The 17,030-nt window shown below is 44.9% G+C and overlaps 2 protein-coding genes across 47 annotated transcripts in view; one reads left to right on the top strand and one right to left on the bottom strand.

The window, feature by feature from the left end:
- The window catches only part of SCFD2 (sec1 family domain containing 2), a 207,605-nt gene extending 203,845 nt beyond the window's left edge, over positions 1 to 3,760 (bottom strand). Inside the window, exon 1 of the mRNA XM_075709141.1 lies at positions 3,013 to 3,760. Within this exon, the coding sequence (XP_075565256.1) occupies positions 3,013 to 3,760 (748 nt within the window). The remainder of the gene's footprint in view (positions 1 to 3,012) is intronic.
- Positions 3,761 to 8,012: 4,252 nt separating this feature from the next.
- The window catches only part of FIP1L1 (factor interacting with PAPOLA and CPSF1), a 43,829-nt gene continuing 34,811 nt past the window's right edge, over positions 8,013 to 17,030 (top strand). For 22 of the 46 annotated variants that reach the window (XM_075709991.1, XM_075709999.1, XM_075709993.1 and 19 more), the window contains exons 1-5: positions 8,013 to 8,116; positions 8,857 to 8,940; positions 11,295 to 11,352; positions 14,882 to 14,985; positions 16,360 to 16,362. In XM_075709991.1, coding sequence (XP_075566106.1) covers positions 8,013 to 8,116; positions 8,857 to 8,940; positions 11,295 to 11,352; positions 14,882 to 14,985; positions 16,360 to 16,362 — 353 coding nt within the window. The remainder of the gene's footprint in view (positions 8,117 to 8,856; positions 8,941 to 11,294; positions 11,353 to 14,881; positions 14,986 to 16,359; positions 16,363 to 17,030) is intronic. The other 24 variants (XM_075709997.1, XM_075709992.1, XM_075709990.1 and 21 more) reach the window with 4 other exon arrangements.

Raw genomic sequence — 17,030 nt, 5'->3', positions numbered from 1 at the left:
GATTCTTTGCTTAATGGAACCTAGAAAGCTAATCTAGTCAGTTAGAAGCCTTCTGATTTTTTTGATAGAAAAAATGTGCCATTTTATATGTGACTTTTTTTTTTTTTAATAATTGTCACAACAAAGAAAATACAGTTTCTTGACACTGGCACCAGAGGTTCATTACCAAAATGGACTTAATACTTCATTAGTATGTTCTTTAAAGTGGAAAGTTCTTAGTATTTATTTAAGTACCAGTATTTTCCCTTAGTTCAGTTGTTTGCAATTGCAGCACCAGAAAAGGCACTTTTGAGACATTTTGATTTTTACTACTAGAGATCAATTGGTATTACTGGAAACTATTTGTTATTCTAGCCTAACATCTTATTTGCTCTAGGTAAGAATGGAACATGAGCCAAAAATAAGACATCTGTTAGTACAACTCCTTTAGACATCATCTAGAGCTACCTAAAGCTGTATTCCATCCAGGTCTTCGAGTTAGAAAATATTTGCCTCCTGACAGCCTGTTCAGAATGATTCAAAGTCACCTGGTTCAAAGCACTAGCCTGACTTAATCAGAGAGTAGCCCAGCACCTATCCATAATGAACTTCCAGGTTTTTGTGGATGTGCTTGGAATATGAAAGCGTTCTCATAATTCATGGATATGTAACCATTTCTCATATCTGCAGCCCACATGTTGGACAAGACATTTACAAACCAGATCCAAAATCTTTCATCTTTAGAGAGGGGCAATTTAAAAAGTTGTTTGAAATGAGCTGCAAATGAGAAACTCTACCTCAAACACTTCCACCTGCACCGAGCTGTTATTTGAAAAAAAATTATTTATTTTTACACTGCTGACTGCAAATACATATCATAGCTTGGGGAAAAAAAAAAATCCAGTGGCCCAGTTGCCAATACCAAGAGGAAACTTGAAGATAGGAAGCTTCAGCTTTTACAAAGTGTAAAGCTGAAATTCAACAGACTCGTTCACCTGAAGGCCAAGCAGTGGACTTGGAGGTATGGGGCCAGGGGAGAGAGGGGCTGAATACACTCAAGAAAATTAATGCTTCAGGTACAACTTATTCCTGCCATTTCCCACTTCTTGACAACTGATTTCACAAATTAAATGCTGTTCTTTTCGTGTACTTTTTACTGCACAATTTCTAGCAAACCAATGAAACAAATCTTATTGTGTGGCACTAAATTCAGGTCCATATAGTGCTTTACTTCTGAAATGCACTAGATTTTTGATCCTTCAGTTTGCACTGTACTTGATGGCAAGAGTATGGTACTGTGTCCTAAGTATAGGAAGGCTTCAATGAAACTGTCAATGAATTCTGGAGACATTGGTAACAAAAGAATGGTTGCATGAAGGGATCTTGGTTTCAGTTACAGATACTGAAGAGAATAAACTCCTAAAAAAGTGAATATTTTAATTTCTCATCCTTACTCCAAGAGCTTTGATCCATCCCCTCCAAAGCTGCCCTATGACAGCCCTGACGTTTTCTCCAAAAAACCTTCTCCTACTGAAGTACAAGATCCCAGACTTCGCTTCCCAGATTTAAGCCGGTACCAATTATCTCTCTTCGTGCCTCCTCAACAGTCTCCTTGTCAGGCAGCTTCCTGTCACCCACAGTTTCCAGCTCCTTTTCTTGTTTTTAATTCTTCCCACCACCTGAGCACATGAATCCTTGTCTAGTTTCACTGGTTCCCACCCCAAACGGGCACTCTTCTCACAGTTTCATTTCAAGGCTCTTTATCCAAGTCCACTCTCCTGCAGTCTTCCCAGCAATCTTCCCAGCCACAGCACAGCATTAACCACCCACATCCACAGCTGCTCTTCAGCACATTGTTGACAGCTATGAACCCTATAGCACCACCACAATGATACACAAAGCCAAAATTGAGGAGGGAAAAAAAAAGAAAAAAAGAAAATTCAGAAACAGATGAGCTACAGGTACAACATTATGTCAAGCACTTGCTATGGGACATGTGGTGGCAAAATTATGACCTGAATTATTGACTACAGATAATGCAAACAGAACCAGGCCCACACACTGTGTATGTGAGCAGGTCTATCAGCAACATGATGGGTAAGCGAATGCAGCCACTCCTATATCAATTTTTCTCCGAGTTTACTGTTTTCTCTGAAAGATGGTTATTCCAGAAGTGAGAGCCTGATACAAACTCTTCCTGGGTCACTGGCCCAGCACCTTGCTGGTAATGTTCAATCACTCTTTCCCTTTCTGCTCTTTTGGTATCACATCTTACCAGCCTAAAAGACTTTACCTCGCTTACTAAGCTTGCAGGTTGATTACAATACTAGACATTCTCCGTCTGACAGTTTCCCAGTGGACTCTCACACCACTCTCTACACTTCCCAACTTCTGCATCAATTCCGCATTAATTGGTGGTATTAAATTTACCATATGGTTCATTCTTACACTCCTTTGCTTCCCAGAAAGTGTTGTATAAACAGTTCTGTATTGTTTTCACTCAAACGTAATGTTTTCCAAGTTCACAACACCAGCCATGTGCAACTGCTTCACTCAAAGATTAAGTATAATACATAGCATATAAAAAACATATATACACATACAGGGATGCTTTCAGGCATATAGATATAGCTAAGTGTATATATAGATGTATATCTGTTTAGACAGGTATAATGCTAAGGGTGACAAGTAGATACACTGGGAAGTGCTTCGCAGTAATCCACAAGGCACAGTCTGAAACGTGCAGACCGTTTCCTTCACACCTTGGGATGTCACACAGGCACAGCTAAGGTCTCTAGTTTGCAGCGAAGCGGAATTGCCAGAAACAAACCCTGGTGTTTCCAGCAGAGCCTTCTGCTTCGCTCTTGGCTCCCATGACGCTCTGGGGAGCAAGCACGTGTGAGCAACCACCACGACCACGGTGTTACGCACGCTTCCAAGCCACGAGGACTCTTGCAGCTATCTGAAACCCTCCCGATGGGGTGGACGTGGGCCTGCGGGGATGGCGGCCCCCACCAGCAGTGGATTTCTTACCGGCAAGGTCCATCGTCCTGTCCACGAAGATGACGGAGGCCTTGTTGGTGGCCATCCTCCTCCTGTTCCTGGCCGGGGCGTAGCCTGCCAGCTCAGCGGCGACGACCCTGCTGAGGGCCCCCACGGCGAAGCTCTCCTCCCGCAGGCCCAGGGCGCTGAAGAGAGCGTCGAGGTCGCTCACCAGGGCCCGCACCGCCGCCCGCAGCTCGGCGGGCAGGGCGCCCAGCCCGACCTCCGCGGGGCCGGGCCCGCCGGGACCGGGCAGAGGCGGCAGGAGCGCCGCCAGGCCCGGCAGTAGGCAGAGCTCCGCCGAGACGGGCGCCAGGAGCGGCGGGCCCCGCAGCACCACCTCGGCGCGGCCGCCCTCGCCCATCCACCGCCGCAACGTCTCCTCCAGCTCGGCCGGCCCGCCGCCCTCCGCCTCGCCGCCGGACACCAGCACGCAGTGCCGCACGGCGCCCTGGGCCAGCACGCCGCGCACGGCGGCGGCCGTGCCGCCCCGCAGCGCCCCGCTCACCACGAAGACGACGCGGGCCGCCCCCGCCGCCTCCCCCGCCTCAGCGGGCAGCGCCCTGACGGCCAGCGCCCCCGCCGCCAGCAGCTCGCCCGCCCCGCCGCCGCCCCAGTGCAGCGCCTCGGCGGACGCCGCGTCCAGGAAGACGACGGCCCGGCGCGCCCTGGCGAACACGGGCTCCCAGGCCTGCCGGCACACCCGCCGCAGCTCCGGCACCGCTACCGGTGCCGCCATGGCGGCGGCCGGTAGCCCTGACAGCCACAACACACCGCACGTGCCCGGCGCGCCGCCGGCGCCGCGGCATGACGTGGCGGGCGCGGGTTGGCTGGCTGCCGGGGGAGGGGCGGGGCACAGCGGGCGGTGTCGTCCCTCCCCCGTGACAGAACCGGCGGCGGCGGCGGCCCGAGGCGGGCCCAGGTGTCTCTGGCGGGGTTCGCGGCGCCGGTGAGGCCTCTCCTCCGGCCGCGGGGGCTGGGCTGTGGTGCCCCCCCAGGGGCCGCCCGGCCCCGGAGGAGCCGCTGTAGCCTGGGCGTGTGCGGAAGGGCTGCCCGCGCAGCGCTCCCGCTAGCCGGCCCGGGGCTTGGCGTCCCCAGGGCTTCGCCTCGGCCGGCTCTCCCGGCCAGGTGCGCTACACCGCGAGAGCAGCAGCAGGAGTGGCCTCTGGGAGAGGAGGGGGTAGGGGGACTCTTGCTGGCAGTGCCAAATTCTGACAAACATTAACATCTTTCCCTCGCTCAACAGGCTATTTTAGAAACTGTGCTACGGTCTGTAGCGCTGGCCAGTACCAGGAGGGACATCTGAGCACGGACAGTTCAGTGTTGCCTGACGTTTTCCTGAAAAGGCTGGGAGCTTCTTTGGTCTTGCTCCTGGTAAACGTTAAAACAACTCGGTGTCACTATGTCACTGCCTCTTCTGTGCTGCATCGGTACCTTCGTTATACCAAGAGAACAACTGCCTTGGTAATACTTTTTTAAACATACAGCACTGGAAAGGTGAAACTTCTATCCCTGTTCCCTGTCCTCTAATTCTGTATTTCTTGTGTTAGTATTAACAAATCCAGTGGTTGATGAGCTAGCAACAAGAATATGATACACAGTTGGGAAACACATGACAATTAATTTAATTCCATTTCTCCTTTCAAAAGCTCTTGATCTCAAAATCAGTTTCAAAGCTAAGTAGAAAAAATTCCATAATATGTATCTACAGTTTCTTCTCCCCAGCGAATGGATGGCTCGCTTGCAAATCTGTGTTCTACATAGTATTTCACTTGGACAACCTCCTTAGTACAGAATGAGGAGGATACTTTTTCTGACATAGTGGGATTATCATCAATAACAAAAAGATAAATTATTTAATTAGTTCATCCACTATCTTAACTGGTTGTCTTAGGTGTCTTGCAGGTTCAGCTGGTTTCAGAACACTGAAAAACATAAATAATGTGGAATTACCAGATTTCCAGTAATTAAATTAAATCCTCTCCTTTGACTCTGCTCCATGCACATTCCCAGCCCAATGCATTCTTCCCTCTACCATAATCAGACTTATGTCTTCGTACTGTTCCAATCCCAATCTGTTATTTTAACTTTAGGGCATATAACTTCATGATGCTAGAAAAATATGTAAGTTAATAGCCTTCTCGACTATTTTGATTTGAAAAATGAATGCCAAGAAAGGATTGGGGATGGTTAACCACTGGGCCCCTGGGCTTATACACAAGTAGAATTATCCTCCTCTCAGACTGAATTACCTCGGAGATTATGTATCTCTGAGCTTTTGCTTTATGCTTGAGTGCCACGGACAAAAGCTAGATATATTATGGCTTGTCCAACAGTTTAGTTACCATTTTTAAAAGGTTGGGTTTTTTTTTCACACATATTGTCAAAGCAGCAGATGCTTTTTTAAGAAAACAAATAGCTTTTTTACTTTATAAATACTGTAGAGATTGCAACTAGTTCTGCATATGCCAATGTTGTAAAAAGATTGCTAGCCAGAAGACAAAATGAGGTTGATCAGTTTAAAGCACAGCGGTTAAATTACAAAACAAAATTATCCAAGTAGTTTTTACAGTTTATTTTATACCACATGCAAATTTACAACTACTGTCTTAGAAAAAGAACTGTATTAAAGGGTTCCTGTACACTTGATATCTTGTGGGTTTCTGGAGTGTAACTCACAAGTCAGATGTTTATGCAGCTCACAAAGAAGTTATCTTCTGTCCTCAGCCTTTCAGCTACTCAGGGCCTTGGGAGAAGCCTTTTTTTCAGGCCCCAACTGCTGCTCTCCCACTGCGCAGCAGTAAGGAGAAACTGCAAGGTCCCTTCCAGTGGCTGTTCTTATCTTTGAGGGCAGAACTTAAAATGCCATCTAGGCCAGCACTCTGTCCCCGGAAGCAAAAGCAGGAAACACCTTCAGAGCACCCTCTCTGTCCAACCAGAGCCAGAGGTGGGTAAAGATCTTCCTGGGAGCGGTGGAAGGGCTGGCAGCTATTTTCAGGACTTGGCCTTCTTGTGCCAGCTTCCAATGTTCAAGGTGCTCAAGCTGTTCAAGATTGATTTTTCTCAATGTGATGTCTATTTAAAGGTTTCTATGAGGAAAACTGCTTTGAGGAACTGCATTGATTTAAGAGATTTTATGTTCTACACCTACTCCTGATTTCTCTTTGTTTTCCATAAACGTATTTTCTTTCTTCTTCCTTGTGCTTGCAGTCAAAGGAAACTACTAGAGTTCTTACCGCGTCCTTTAATGTTGGCCAGAAGTGTGTTAGATGGCCAAGTAAACAAAACAGGAATGAAAATGAGGAAAGATACTGATGCCCAGTAAGAGGTACTGCAATACAAATTTGTTTTTTGAGAAACAAGTGTCTAGAAATGTTTTGGGTGAAAAATACCTTTGCTGACTCCACTGCTCTATGTATAAAAAATGGAAATTGCATGATGAAAACCTACCCAGTTATACCACATAGTTAATGATCTGTATATGACATCCAAACATTTAATATCAGGGAAAGTAAGTGCCTTTTGAGAAGGTAGTTTGTTCATGTGAACTCCAGTAAAATGTCATGCCATTTATGTAACTTTAAAACCAGGTGCTCTATGCAGGCAATTCGAAGAGTAAGCTTCCCCCACCCAGAATTGTGATGTGTTCATAAGACAGTCAAGCCCCCGGTCTGATTTTTCACAAGCTGTCCTGCTGTGAAAGAGTCCCTTTTTTAGCTTTCACAAACCTCCTCAGACCCTGAAGACTCCATTTGTACACACAACCGGTCAAAACTTGTTTTGACAGTTGTTGGTACTTAAATTTTCTAATGATTCTTGCAGTTGTTAACGCAGCATTCACAGATGTAAAGTGAGAGAATCGTCAGTAAAAATGGCTTGCTACTTCCCCCCGCTTTTAAAACAGAGCTAATTCTTCATGAAATGCATAGTTACACCTGGAACATTCACAGCACACTATTAATGTTAAACTCCTACTGGAGCTAAAAAGAGAATTAGGCAATTTGGGGCGGGGGGGGAGGGGAAATCTATAAAATAGAGTTGTTAAGCCTAAAATATTACCTCCAGCTGGGAGAGTCCCTGAGCTGCGAGCTAGGACATTGCTAGTAGAAGTAGCAGCGTGTTTATCCAGCGGTTACGCTCCCCCCGGCAGCTGCCATCAGCCGCCAGTAGAAGCACGGCACCGGGCTGCACGTCTGTTTGGCCAAGTCCTGCCGCTGGAGATGGGCGAGGAGCTCCTAGAGGAGATCGCCACGCTGCCGGCGATGCCTGCGGAGGAGACTGACGGGCGTTTGGGGATGCAGAGGAGCACCAGGACCGCCGAGAGCAGCGGAGACAAAGGGCAGCGAGCGGCAGGAGAGGCGGCTCTGGCCGGCACGCCGCGCCTCGGGAGGGTGGGGAAGGCAGAGCCGAGGTGAGTGCCGGCGGCTGGCGGCGCACAGACGGGGAACCGGCCCTGCGAGCCCGCCCCGGGCAGCGCGGGGGGCAGCCCCCGGGCTGGGCCCGGCCCGGCCGCTCTCCCCCCTTCTTCCCTTCCCCTCCGGCCCGGGCGCTCCGCTCCTCCCGCGGGCAGCCAGGAGGCCCCTCCGCCTCTCCCCACGCATGGCCCCCGGCTCGGGAGGGCCCCTCGGCGAGCGGAGGGCGCCGGGCCGCCTCCCTCGCCGCCCGCCCGCCCTCCCTGCGCGGCCGGGCGCCGCCGGGCCGCCCCCCGCATGCCCGTGCCCAGGGCGCCGCGGGGCCGGGCCGGGCCCGCTTCCTGTGCGTGTCACTCACTCGGCGGGGGAGGGGAAGCGCCGAGCAGGCGGCGGCGGTTCCTCCGCGAGCGGTGGCGTTGGGCCGGGCGGGCGCTCGCAACCCCCGGCCGCCGCCCGGTCGCGGCCTGAGGCGCCGGCGGAGGCCCGGGGCGGCGCGGCCGTGCTGCCCAGCGGCGGGAGGCCCCGGCGCCGCCGCCGCCGCCGCCGGGCCTGGGCCCTCGCGTCCCGCGCTAGGCGGCCATGTCTACCGGCGAGGTGGAGCGGCTGTCGGCGGATCTCGGCGGGGCCGCCGGAGACGAGGAGGAGGAGTGGCTCTATGGCGGTACGGACCTTCCCGGAACCCCGTCCCCAGCCCACCTGCCCCGCCGGCCCGGCGCTCTGCCCCGCCGCCGCGGCAGGGCGGGGGCTGCGGGTAGGCCGCGGCGTGCGCTGCCTCGCCGGGCCGGCCCGTGGCCGAGGGCGGCCCGCACCTGCCCGCCGAGCCGGGCTGGCCGGCGGCCCTTTAAAAGGGTCCCCGCGTCCCGCCACCCCCGCGGCTGCTCAGTCCCCTCCTCCTGGCCAGCCCTCCGGCGGTGCCGTCCCGGGCCCGTGCGCGGCCCCCTCCCCGCCGCGCCGGCGGCGGCGGCGGCTCCCTGCCCCCTCCCCCCGCCGGCGCTCGGCTGCCGGCCTCTGAGGCGCCGAAGGTCTCCGGCCCCTCCGCCCTGGCCGCGCAGGCCGCGGCGTGCTGGGCCCCCGCGGCGGGAGGCCGCATGGCCTCTGCCCCACACGCACCCCTGCGGCGGCCCGGCCTCTCCCCAGAACCCCCCTGCCCGGGCTCCCGGCCTTGAAGTGCTGAAGCAGCCTTAATCTTTTATGCATAAACTTTCCTTACAACTTTAGGGACTTTCTTGACGTTCAAATCATAGTGAAACCTGTAACCTAAAGCCTGCCCCCGCGGTGGACCTGTCAGTACAGAGCGCTGTGAGGGCTCAGGGGTCTGCTCGACTGATTGCACAATTGAAACATTATGAAAATGTTTCAGTAGTCAGCTGAAGAGTTGCCTCAGAATCTGCATGGCAAGATACCTGTCACAGTTGGTATTCAGGGGATTTTATTCTGAACTACTGTGTTTCTTTTCTCTTGCGGTAGATGAAAACGAAGCAGAGAGACCAGAGGAAGAAAAAGCTAGGTGAGTATCTTGACAGCTGGAGGCCCTGTAGCGTGGCTGCACAAAAACTGTAGTCATTACATTCTTCCCAGCTGCTTAAGAGTCCGTAGCACCTGAACACGCTCTGGTGGATTTGAAAACCCCCTTAAGACAGTACGTTTGGTCTGCTAGAATGACTTGGCTTTTCTGTGAAATGGTTTTGCCTGTGAAACTGGGACACTTGAGTATGAAAGTTATTCTAACTGTATGGACAGCAATAGCCCCTCACAAAATGCCAATAGGTCTTTTATTTCTGTAATCATTGTGCTTTGCAGTCTTAGTAATGGATCAGGACTTTATTTGTTCTAGATAATTTAGAAATTAAAGGACCGTCTGTCTCCCAAAGGATTTACAATGTAGTTACAAAAAGAGGAATACAAGGAAGCAGTGGAAGATTACTAGGTAGTTTGATGTGCAGGTCACATAACACATCTGCGTAGGGTTTTGGGGTTGGCTTTTTTATTAGACAGTATTTGAAAGAAATTTAGAAAAAGCTTTGGAGGTATTTGGGGGAGCCTGCTTGAGTTGTAAGGAGCTGTGAGTGAAATCACAAAGATGCTCGTTTGAAAGTCTAGCTAGGTTGATGGAGGTTGGTAGCAAGGGCTGACTGGAAACGGGAATCAGTCTCTCGTACTGAATGAAAGAAGTCTCACAATTGATAAACTCTGGAAACTGCTGATTGTCAAGATAAATTAAGCAAATAAAGGGGAAGCCAGTGCAAGAAAACACGCATTGTTATTTTCTATAAATGCTTCCACTCAACAGATTTTTTTTGAATGAGAACTCTTGAATTTAGTTACCTTTGGTGGACTTTTTGTCCGTAAGCTGGCTCAGTTGCTGTTTTGAACTGACGTCAACTTTTGACCGGCACACAGTGATACAGCAGTAATGACTTCCACCACTTGACTACATACGATACCATTTTGAAGCAGCTACTAGATGCAATTATTTGATTTGCATTAGTTCTTGTAGTATAAGAAACAGAGTTGTTTCCTGTCACCTCTTCCACGTCACTTAACAGTTTTCTAGACCTCTGTTGCATTTGTTTTGAATCATCCCTTTTCCAGGGCAACGAATTCTAATTATTTATTTGCTCTTTATTTGGAAGCTATTGCACATCAATTGATTCCTTCTGTTCAGTTACTTTTTCTTGACCTGGCATCTTTTGTCAGTATTACTGTTGTTTAAGAAAATTACTTGCATGGCAACCAAACTGATCTTTAGAAACGGTGGTCTTTTACTCCCGTTCCTGGTCAATAGTGTCTAGCTTGGCATTTGGCTGCCTCAATACATAGTTGCAGACTAAAAAGCATAACAAATGGTAGCTTACGCATCTTTTGAGTTGTGTTTGGAACTCTGGAAGTGTGGTGACAGTTTACCTGTGAAAAGTTTTGGTCTCTGGCCTCCCAGTTTTGTCATTCTTTGTATATATGAAAATGGTGAGGTTTTATTTGGGTTCTGTAGCTAGTCTGTCATTTTACTGGGTAATGAAGTGAAATGGTCGATCTTGAATCCTGGGGTCATACCTGGGCTGTGTTGGGTTTTGGTGCAGTGCTCATGAGTGGGCATTTTGCCAACAGAAGAGGGGATCAAAATCATTCTATCCAATAAAAATTGGCAGTTGCTCACTCCATTGCAGGAATATATTTTCAGTGAAAGGATATTGTTTCTAAGTGGCTCCCTGCTCACTCTGCTATTTGTGGTGCAACATCCTAACAGTTAATGGAACTGTGGGAATTAAAATATTGCTGTGTAAGAAACGGCAGTAGGTGAGCCCAGTGAGACAGCTCATTTGCATGGATTTGACAGTGCTGGCCATTTTAGATGGACCAGTAGTTTTAAAATGTTTACAGTCTACAGTTAAAATATAATTGGATTCGTCATTGAATTGTAGCTATTCCATGTGGTTGAAGAAAATTTCACAATGCAGATGTGGGAATTTTGATTCAGTGTAACATTACCTATGGGTATTTAAATGTTTTTTCCGTTATGTCTTTGAAAAGTGTTAGTCTGCAGGGAAAAAAAAAAGCTGTTATTCTCCCTTCATGTATTATGAAAGATTTCACTTTGGTTTCAAAAGAGGATCCAGGTGTACTTCCAACTATTCTACAAACATTAGTTTGTATGATTTATGATAGCTAAATATTATCCTGCTGATATAAAGTTATATTCATCTAGAATTTTTTTTAATTTTTTTTTTTTTTAATTAATGCAGAAGATAGCTGGCTTTTCTCTGGGATGATGTAGCAAGGCTTTTTTCATCATTAGCTGATATGTGTGAAATAATATGTGCGTAAATACCTAGTTTGATCTTTTCATGTTTGTTTTTGTTTAAGTGCTCCACCCCCACCTGGAAACGAAGAGGAAGCTGCAGAAAATGGCGTTGTGAAAACGGTAGTTTTAAATGTGTTTTTGGAATACTACTTTAGGGGTTTTTTTGATTTATGGGGTATTCGTAATTTGGCTAGGGCTTATAATTAAATGAATTAATGTGTAAGTGTACACCTTTGATTTTTTTTTTTTTCCCCCTGAAAGGTATTTGACACTATCTGCAGAAACTCTGTAGAAATTACTAAATTAGGAAATCCAATTTCTAACTGCAGTCTGCTTTTTAAAACTTATCTTTCAGCAAATAAACAAATAGTACTTCCATTTTTTTGGGGGGGGTGGGGTGGGGAAGGTGGTGCTTCAAGACAGCTGTCGTATCTCAAAGACATCCTTTTCAAAATTATTCTCTTTTTCTTCGCTGATAGGAAAATAAAATCCTCTGATCATTTTTCTTTTTTGACTGTGATAAACAATCAGCATTTGCAGAACTATGTGAAAATATGGATGAAGAGATGAATTACACGTGCCTTTCAGAGGCAACATGACAGACTTGTTTGGTAGTAGTCTTCAATGGTCAGTGTGTCTTATAACTTCAGTGTTAGCGTGATGAAGGAAAGGACTGGGAAATTAAATTTACAATTTCAGTGTTGATACAAGGCCTCAGTTTACTGTGAATGGGAACAGTTTAAATCTGTTCTACGAAAAGACAGTAATTTTACTTCACTGGGATTTTTTAGCTTATATCTTGCAAGAATTCTCTTAAGTGATGCAGAAACCATTGTCATATTTGTGTAAGTTTTAAGGACTAGCCTTTCTCAAAAGTATATTTTTTTCAGTAAGTAATACTTTATGAAAGATATTACAACTTATTTAAAGTTGGGGGAAAAAAACCTTATTAAAAACTTAAAAAGCTTATTTCAGTTGTTTAAACTGAAAAGGTCTTTATTTTAAATGCACCAAAGGCTTTTTGTGCTGGTGCTAATACTGTAAAGGGGCAGTAGATTTAATATGTTAGGTACAAGGAGACAATAGTATACTCTTTTGGACTTTCTGATTTTAAAGTATTTCTGAAAATCCTTATTGGTGCAGTTTCCTTGTACTTGCATATCTTTGTATTTTTCACCTATATAAAGCCTAGCATTGTCAGGATATCATTAGAACATCTCCATAAAACTGAGAACTTCACGGTAAGACGTACACATAAAGGGTCAGCAGCAACCTAGAAAAATGGATGGTGTTCAAGTTGGCTGAATAAGAAAAGATGAATGTTTCTGGGAGGGGGTAACTAAGAAATCGTTGTTTATAAGTGAAATTGGTTTTGGCTGAAAAGGTACATGCTCCAGACAAAATTTTATTTTCTGTTTGATGCATTTGTAATGGCTCTGTACTGTGTGGGTTGCCTGGTGTGTGAGAGAGTGGCGAACTTATACTTTTCAGCAGTGGGGCATTGATAGACTGTCTTCTGACTTCAGCTGTCATTTACAGAATATCTGTACTGATCTAGACTTCCCCCCACCCTTGATTAGACTCTTAATTGTTATGTAAATTGTATTAATGTTGTATAGCAAGGATGAACTGCACTCCGACATCTTCTCTTCTGTGCAGCTGCTTATTTTTGTCCAATTTATGTACCAGGCAAAGTAATAGATGGTAGAGTAGTTAAAAGCTAGAGCTCAGCTGTGCTTGGATAACTGCAGGCTACCTGGGCAGAATCAACTCGGCTTCAGTATGTTCAGCCTTTTGCTGAAGGATTCAACAAGTATGTGAATAAGAGTGATCTGGTTGATAAATAAAGTTCATTTGGATTCCACAAAGTTTTTGAAGAAGTTCGTCACCAGAGGATTTTAAGAAAAATAAGCAGCTATAGGATGAGTCCCACATGGATAATTGATATGTAAAAGATAGACAACAGAGGGTAGAAGTAAAGGTTCAGTTTTCACAGTGAAGGAAGGTCACCTCCAGTGGGGATTCTCTGGAATGTTGCACATAACCTGTGCTGTTTAATGTGTTTATAAATTACTTGGAAAAGGGGTAAGCTGTGGGATCACAAGTTTTCTGATGTTACAAAGTGATTCAAGATAGTAAGAGCAAGGACTGTCTGTGAAGAACTGACCGGTTGATAAATGGTTATTGAAATTCTGTATAGAAAAAGAAGAGTGATGTTCATGGGAGGAAAAACAGGTTTACAAATAAAATGGTGGTCTCTGAGCTGATCATTACTACTTAGGAGGGATGCATTAAGATATGTAGAAAGATCCATGAAATTGACGGTTAAGTGCTTGTCTGAAGTCTAAAAAGCAGTTAAACCTTGGGATGTAGCAGAAAATTAAGAGAACAAAATGGAAGATGCCGTTATACCATAAATTCATGGTTCAGTTGCAGCCTGAATTCTGTGTGCTCTGTTCCCCTCAAGTCATAAAGGCTTTACTTCAACTGAAAAAAGTTAAGAGCAGCAGCAAGAGTAATCGAGGTAGCTTCCATAAAAGTAATGGCTGAGTAGGCAAGGACTTCTCAGCCTGGAAGAGAAGCGTACGTAGGATATGATGGAGGCTAGAAAAATCATGTATGGAGACTATAAATAAGTATTGACTCCTCACAACCCCTTCTATATGAGAACTGGGACTGTTAAATGAAAGTCATAGGGGTGAGGATGAAAACAAATAAAAGAGGTGGGATCTTCCTGTAGTAGACAGTGCTATGCAACTCCTTGCCAAAGAGAGTGTCGCTGCTGCGAGTTTATATGAGTCCAAGGGAAGTCTGGGCAAGTACTTGAGAGAAAGATCCGTTGGGGGTTACTAAATAGACATACCATAACTGGCTTAGGAAATGCCCTGAGCTGATGATAATCAGCAGATGAAAGAGTGTTAGGGAGGAGCATCATATGTGTTTGCCCTTTTTTTTCTCTCCACTGTGGTCTCTGGGAGGAGAACACCAAACCAAAACACCAAACAAGCCCAAAACACTGGACTAGATGAACTCTTGGTATGAAGTGGCATGACTATTTTATTTACTGGCAAGCTTGAACGCTGTGGCACAGAACAGCATGCAGTGTGCTCTTGTATGTGTTTTTTCAGCCTGTTTGCTTAAAAATCTCAAGTATTTTATATTTATATTTTACTGATGTTTACTAGATTTCTCTGAAGCACAGTGTTCATTTACAACTGGAAAAATATTTATTTGAGTTACTCTGGGTATGTAATTGAGGATGGCAAGGAGCTAGTCTTACATATCTTTCAAGTTCTTTCCTGAGTGACCAGATAAGAGTAGAACTGGTGTGTGTGAGCTAGATAGAGGGAAGAAGGATATTGGATAGTGGAAACTATTTTATGCTTATTTTGGAAATGTCATGTTTCAGAAACAGATCTTAGTATTAAAGATACTTCCCTATTTTGATCCAGATGTTTCAGATACTTGTAGCATTTCAGCAGATGGGCCTCCTAAATTTACTGTTAATGCTACTCAGTTCTGAGGTCTAGGAAAAAGAGAATCTTCTTCTTTCAGAGATTTCTAGAACGGATAGTTTTGTCTGGATTATTTTTCCACTGTAAAGGTAAGTGACTGCTTTTTGTCTAAGCAATGACTTTTTCTTTCGTAGAAGGTGGCAGAGGCTGAGGATGACAGTGATAGTGATAGTGATGATGATGAAGATGATGTTCAAGTCACCATAGGGGATATTAAAACAGGAGCTCCACAGTATGGGTAAGTTATTTGCAAACATTAACTGGGGGAACTTTCAAGATTACATTTAATTATTAATTCAGGCTCTTTAATACTTGTCAATGTCAAATTGTATGCATAGTTTGTCTCAATTTAGGTTTTTTTCAGCTCTTTAACAATGTTTTTGATGATAATACTGACTTGAAAACAAAAAAAAGTGAAATGAAATCAATGAAATGTCTTGAAGAGCTGTTGTACGAGTTAAATTTCATTTTCAGGTTTTGAGAAATGGTTGTATTAAGTTTGTAAGTAGAGAGTTGTTTTTTATTACGGAATGGCTATGTTACGTAGCATTTTTAGGGTCGTTACTGTGACGGTGACATTTTTGTTGCAAATGGTAGAGTGGTAAGCACAGACAACATTAGAAACATTTGTCCTTTGTCTGTTTGTAGTGGATACAATTCTAATTAGACCTCCATAGTTTCAATTCCTGTTGATGTTCTCAAATAAGATTTTAATGTACTTCAGGATGGAGCTGCCAGTCTCTGGAGATAATTTCTCAAGGTCATGGTTTAGGCATTTGTACTGTACAAGAAATTTTTTGCCGCTGTTATTGCCCCATATTTGTTCTTGTCTTGATAAAGGGCTTGTTTTTCACTGAACACTTTTGAACAGTGTTAATTTTACCCAAAATTATGAAATACTATTTTTCATTACATGGAGGTTTTCTGAGGGAAGTGGTTTGCTTGTTTGTCTTGGCAATCCTAATGTTTTTATGCTTATTAAAACCAGAGTTACTAGGGCGTCATTTCTTAATAGAATTATGACAGGTCTGCAGGTAGGTCTGACTCGTGTATTACTGTGTTCTTAATTTTAGAATGCAGGTGTTTTACTCATTTTTGAAACATAGTATTTCTAAGCTTGCAGTATTTCATAAACTAACTGTGCAAATCAATGTAATATAAAAAATAGCAATTCTTTCAGTTCTTCATTTGTCTGCTTTCAATAACCTGTCGTATGCTTGTGGTGTAGGCAGTGACCTCAAATTTTGCGAGACTAAAGCAAAACTAGATTTATATTCTCAGTGGATTTGCTGGTGCTCTTTCTGTGAATACTGAAAACAATGAGCCGATGATCCTAAATCTAATTAGAGTAGAAAGTTTTATGTAGAAATGGTTGTTTTCTGAAAAACGTTTTTTCTGGCCAAATTGAGTCATAGATTCAAATTGGACAGAAAGTTAATGGAACAGCAGTGTAATCTAAAACAAACTCAACATTGCTGTTCATTTTAACTTCAGTATAACAAGTTCCTTTTATAGGATTAAATGATTTTTCATGTAGTAGTCAATTGCTGTTTAAAAAAACCTGTAAGATTTGTTTGGCAAAGTCATGCACAAATACAGCATGGCAGATCAGAAGGTTAAATGTTTTGTTCTGTTGTAGCACTTGAATGAAAACTAAAACTGCATGGAAGTGGTACTGTAAACTATACACTGCCTTCTGATTATATGCTAATCTCATTACGTTTATGGGTTGCTACCACCTCTGAGGATAAGCTGCATTGCATGCAAATGGTAGTATAAGCTAGCTCTTAACATTCCAAATGAACAATACTGTAATTCCTAAGGTAGTTAAACCAGTTTAGTATCTGGATTTCTGGGTGCATTGTTATGAAGAAAGCTCTCAAGTATTTTAGAAAGTGAAATGTTACATACTTTTTCTGTTGGTCACAAGGATAGGTGATGGCTAGAAGTGCATTGAAACAGACAGCCTTTCAATCACTGTAGAGAAATGCTTTTATTTCCCATTTCTGTACAGATTAAATGGAATAATTATGAAAAGAGAAAAGGATCTGTCTAAACACTTTCTTTTTTTTATTTTGTTTTTACTCTAATTCCCAGACTGTCATCTGTATCCCTAAATGAACTGCATTTTTCCTTTCTCTCTTCTTCTGGTTCTGTCCATTCTTGTTTCTATCAAGGTCTTTATCCTTTCAACTCAGGAAGAGTGACTGGGACTTGCTTCACAACTGTTTATTAGTTGGAGAAGTTGCTACTGAGCATAGAAAGGTATACTCTCTTCCTCTT

This window comes from Pelecanus crispus, chromosome 4, assembly GCF_030463565.1.
Source record: "Pelecanus crispus isolate bPelCri1 chromosome 4, bPelCri1.pri, whole genome shotgun sequence".
NCBI lineage: Eukaryota > Metazoa > Chordata > Aves > Pelecaniformes > Pelecanidae > Pelecanus > Pelecanus crispus.
This window is presented reverse-complemented; position numbering and strand designations above follow the sequence as displayed.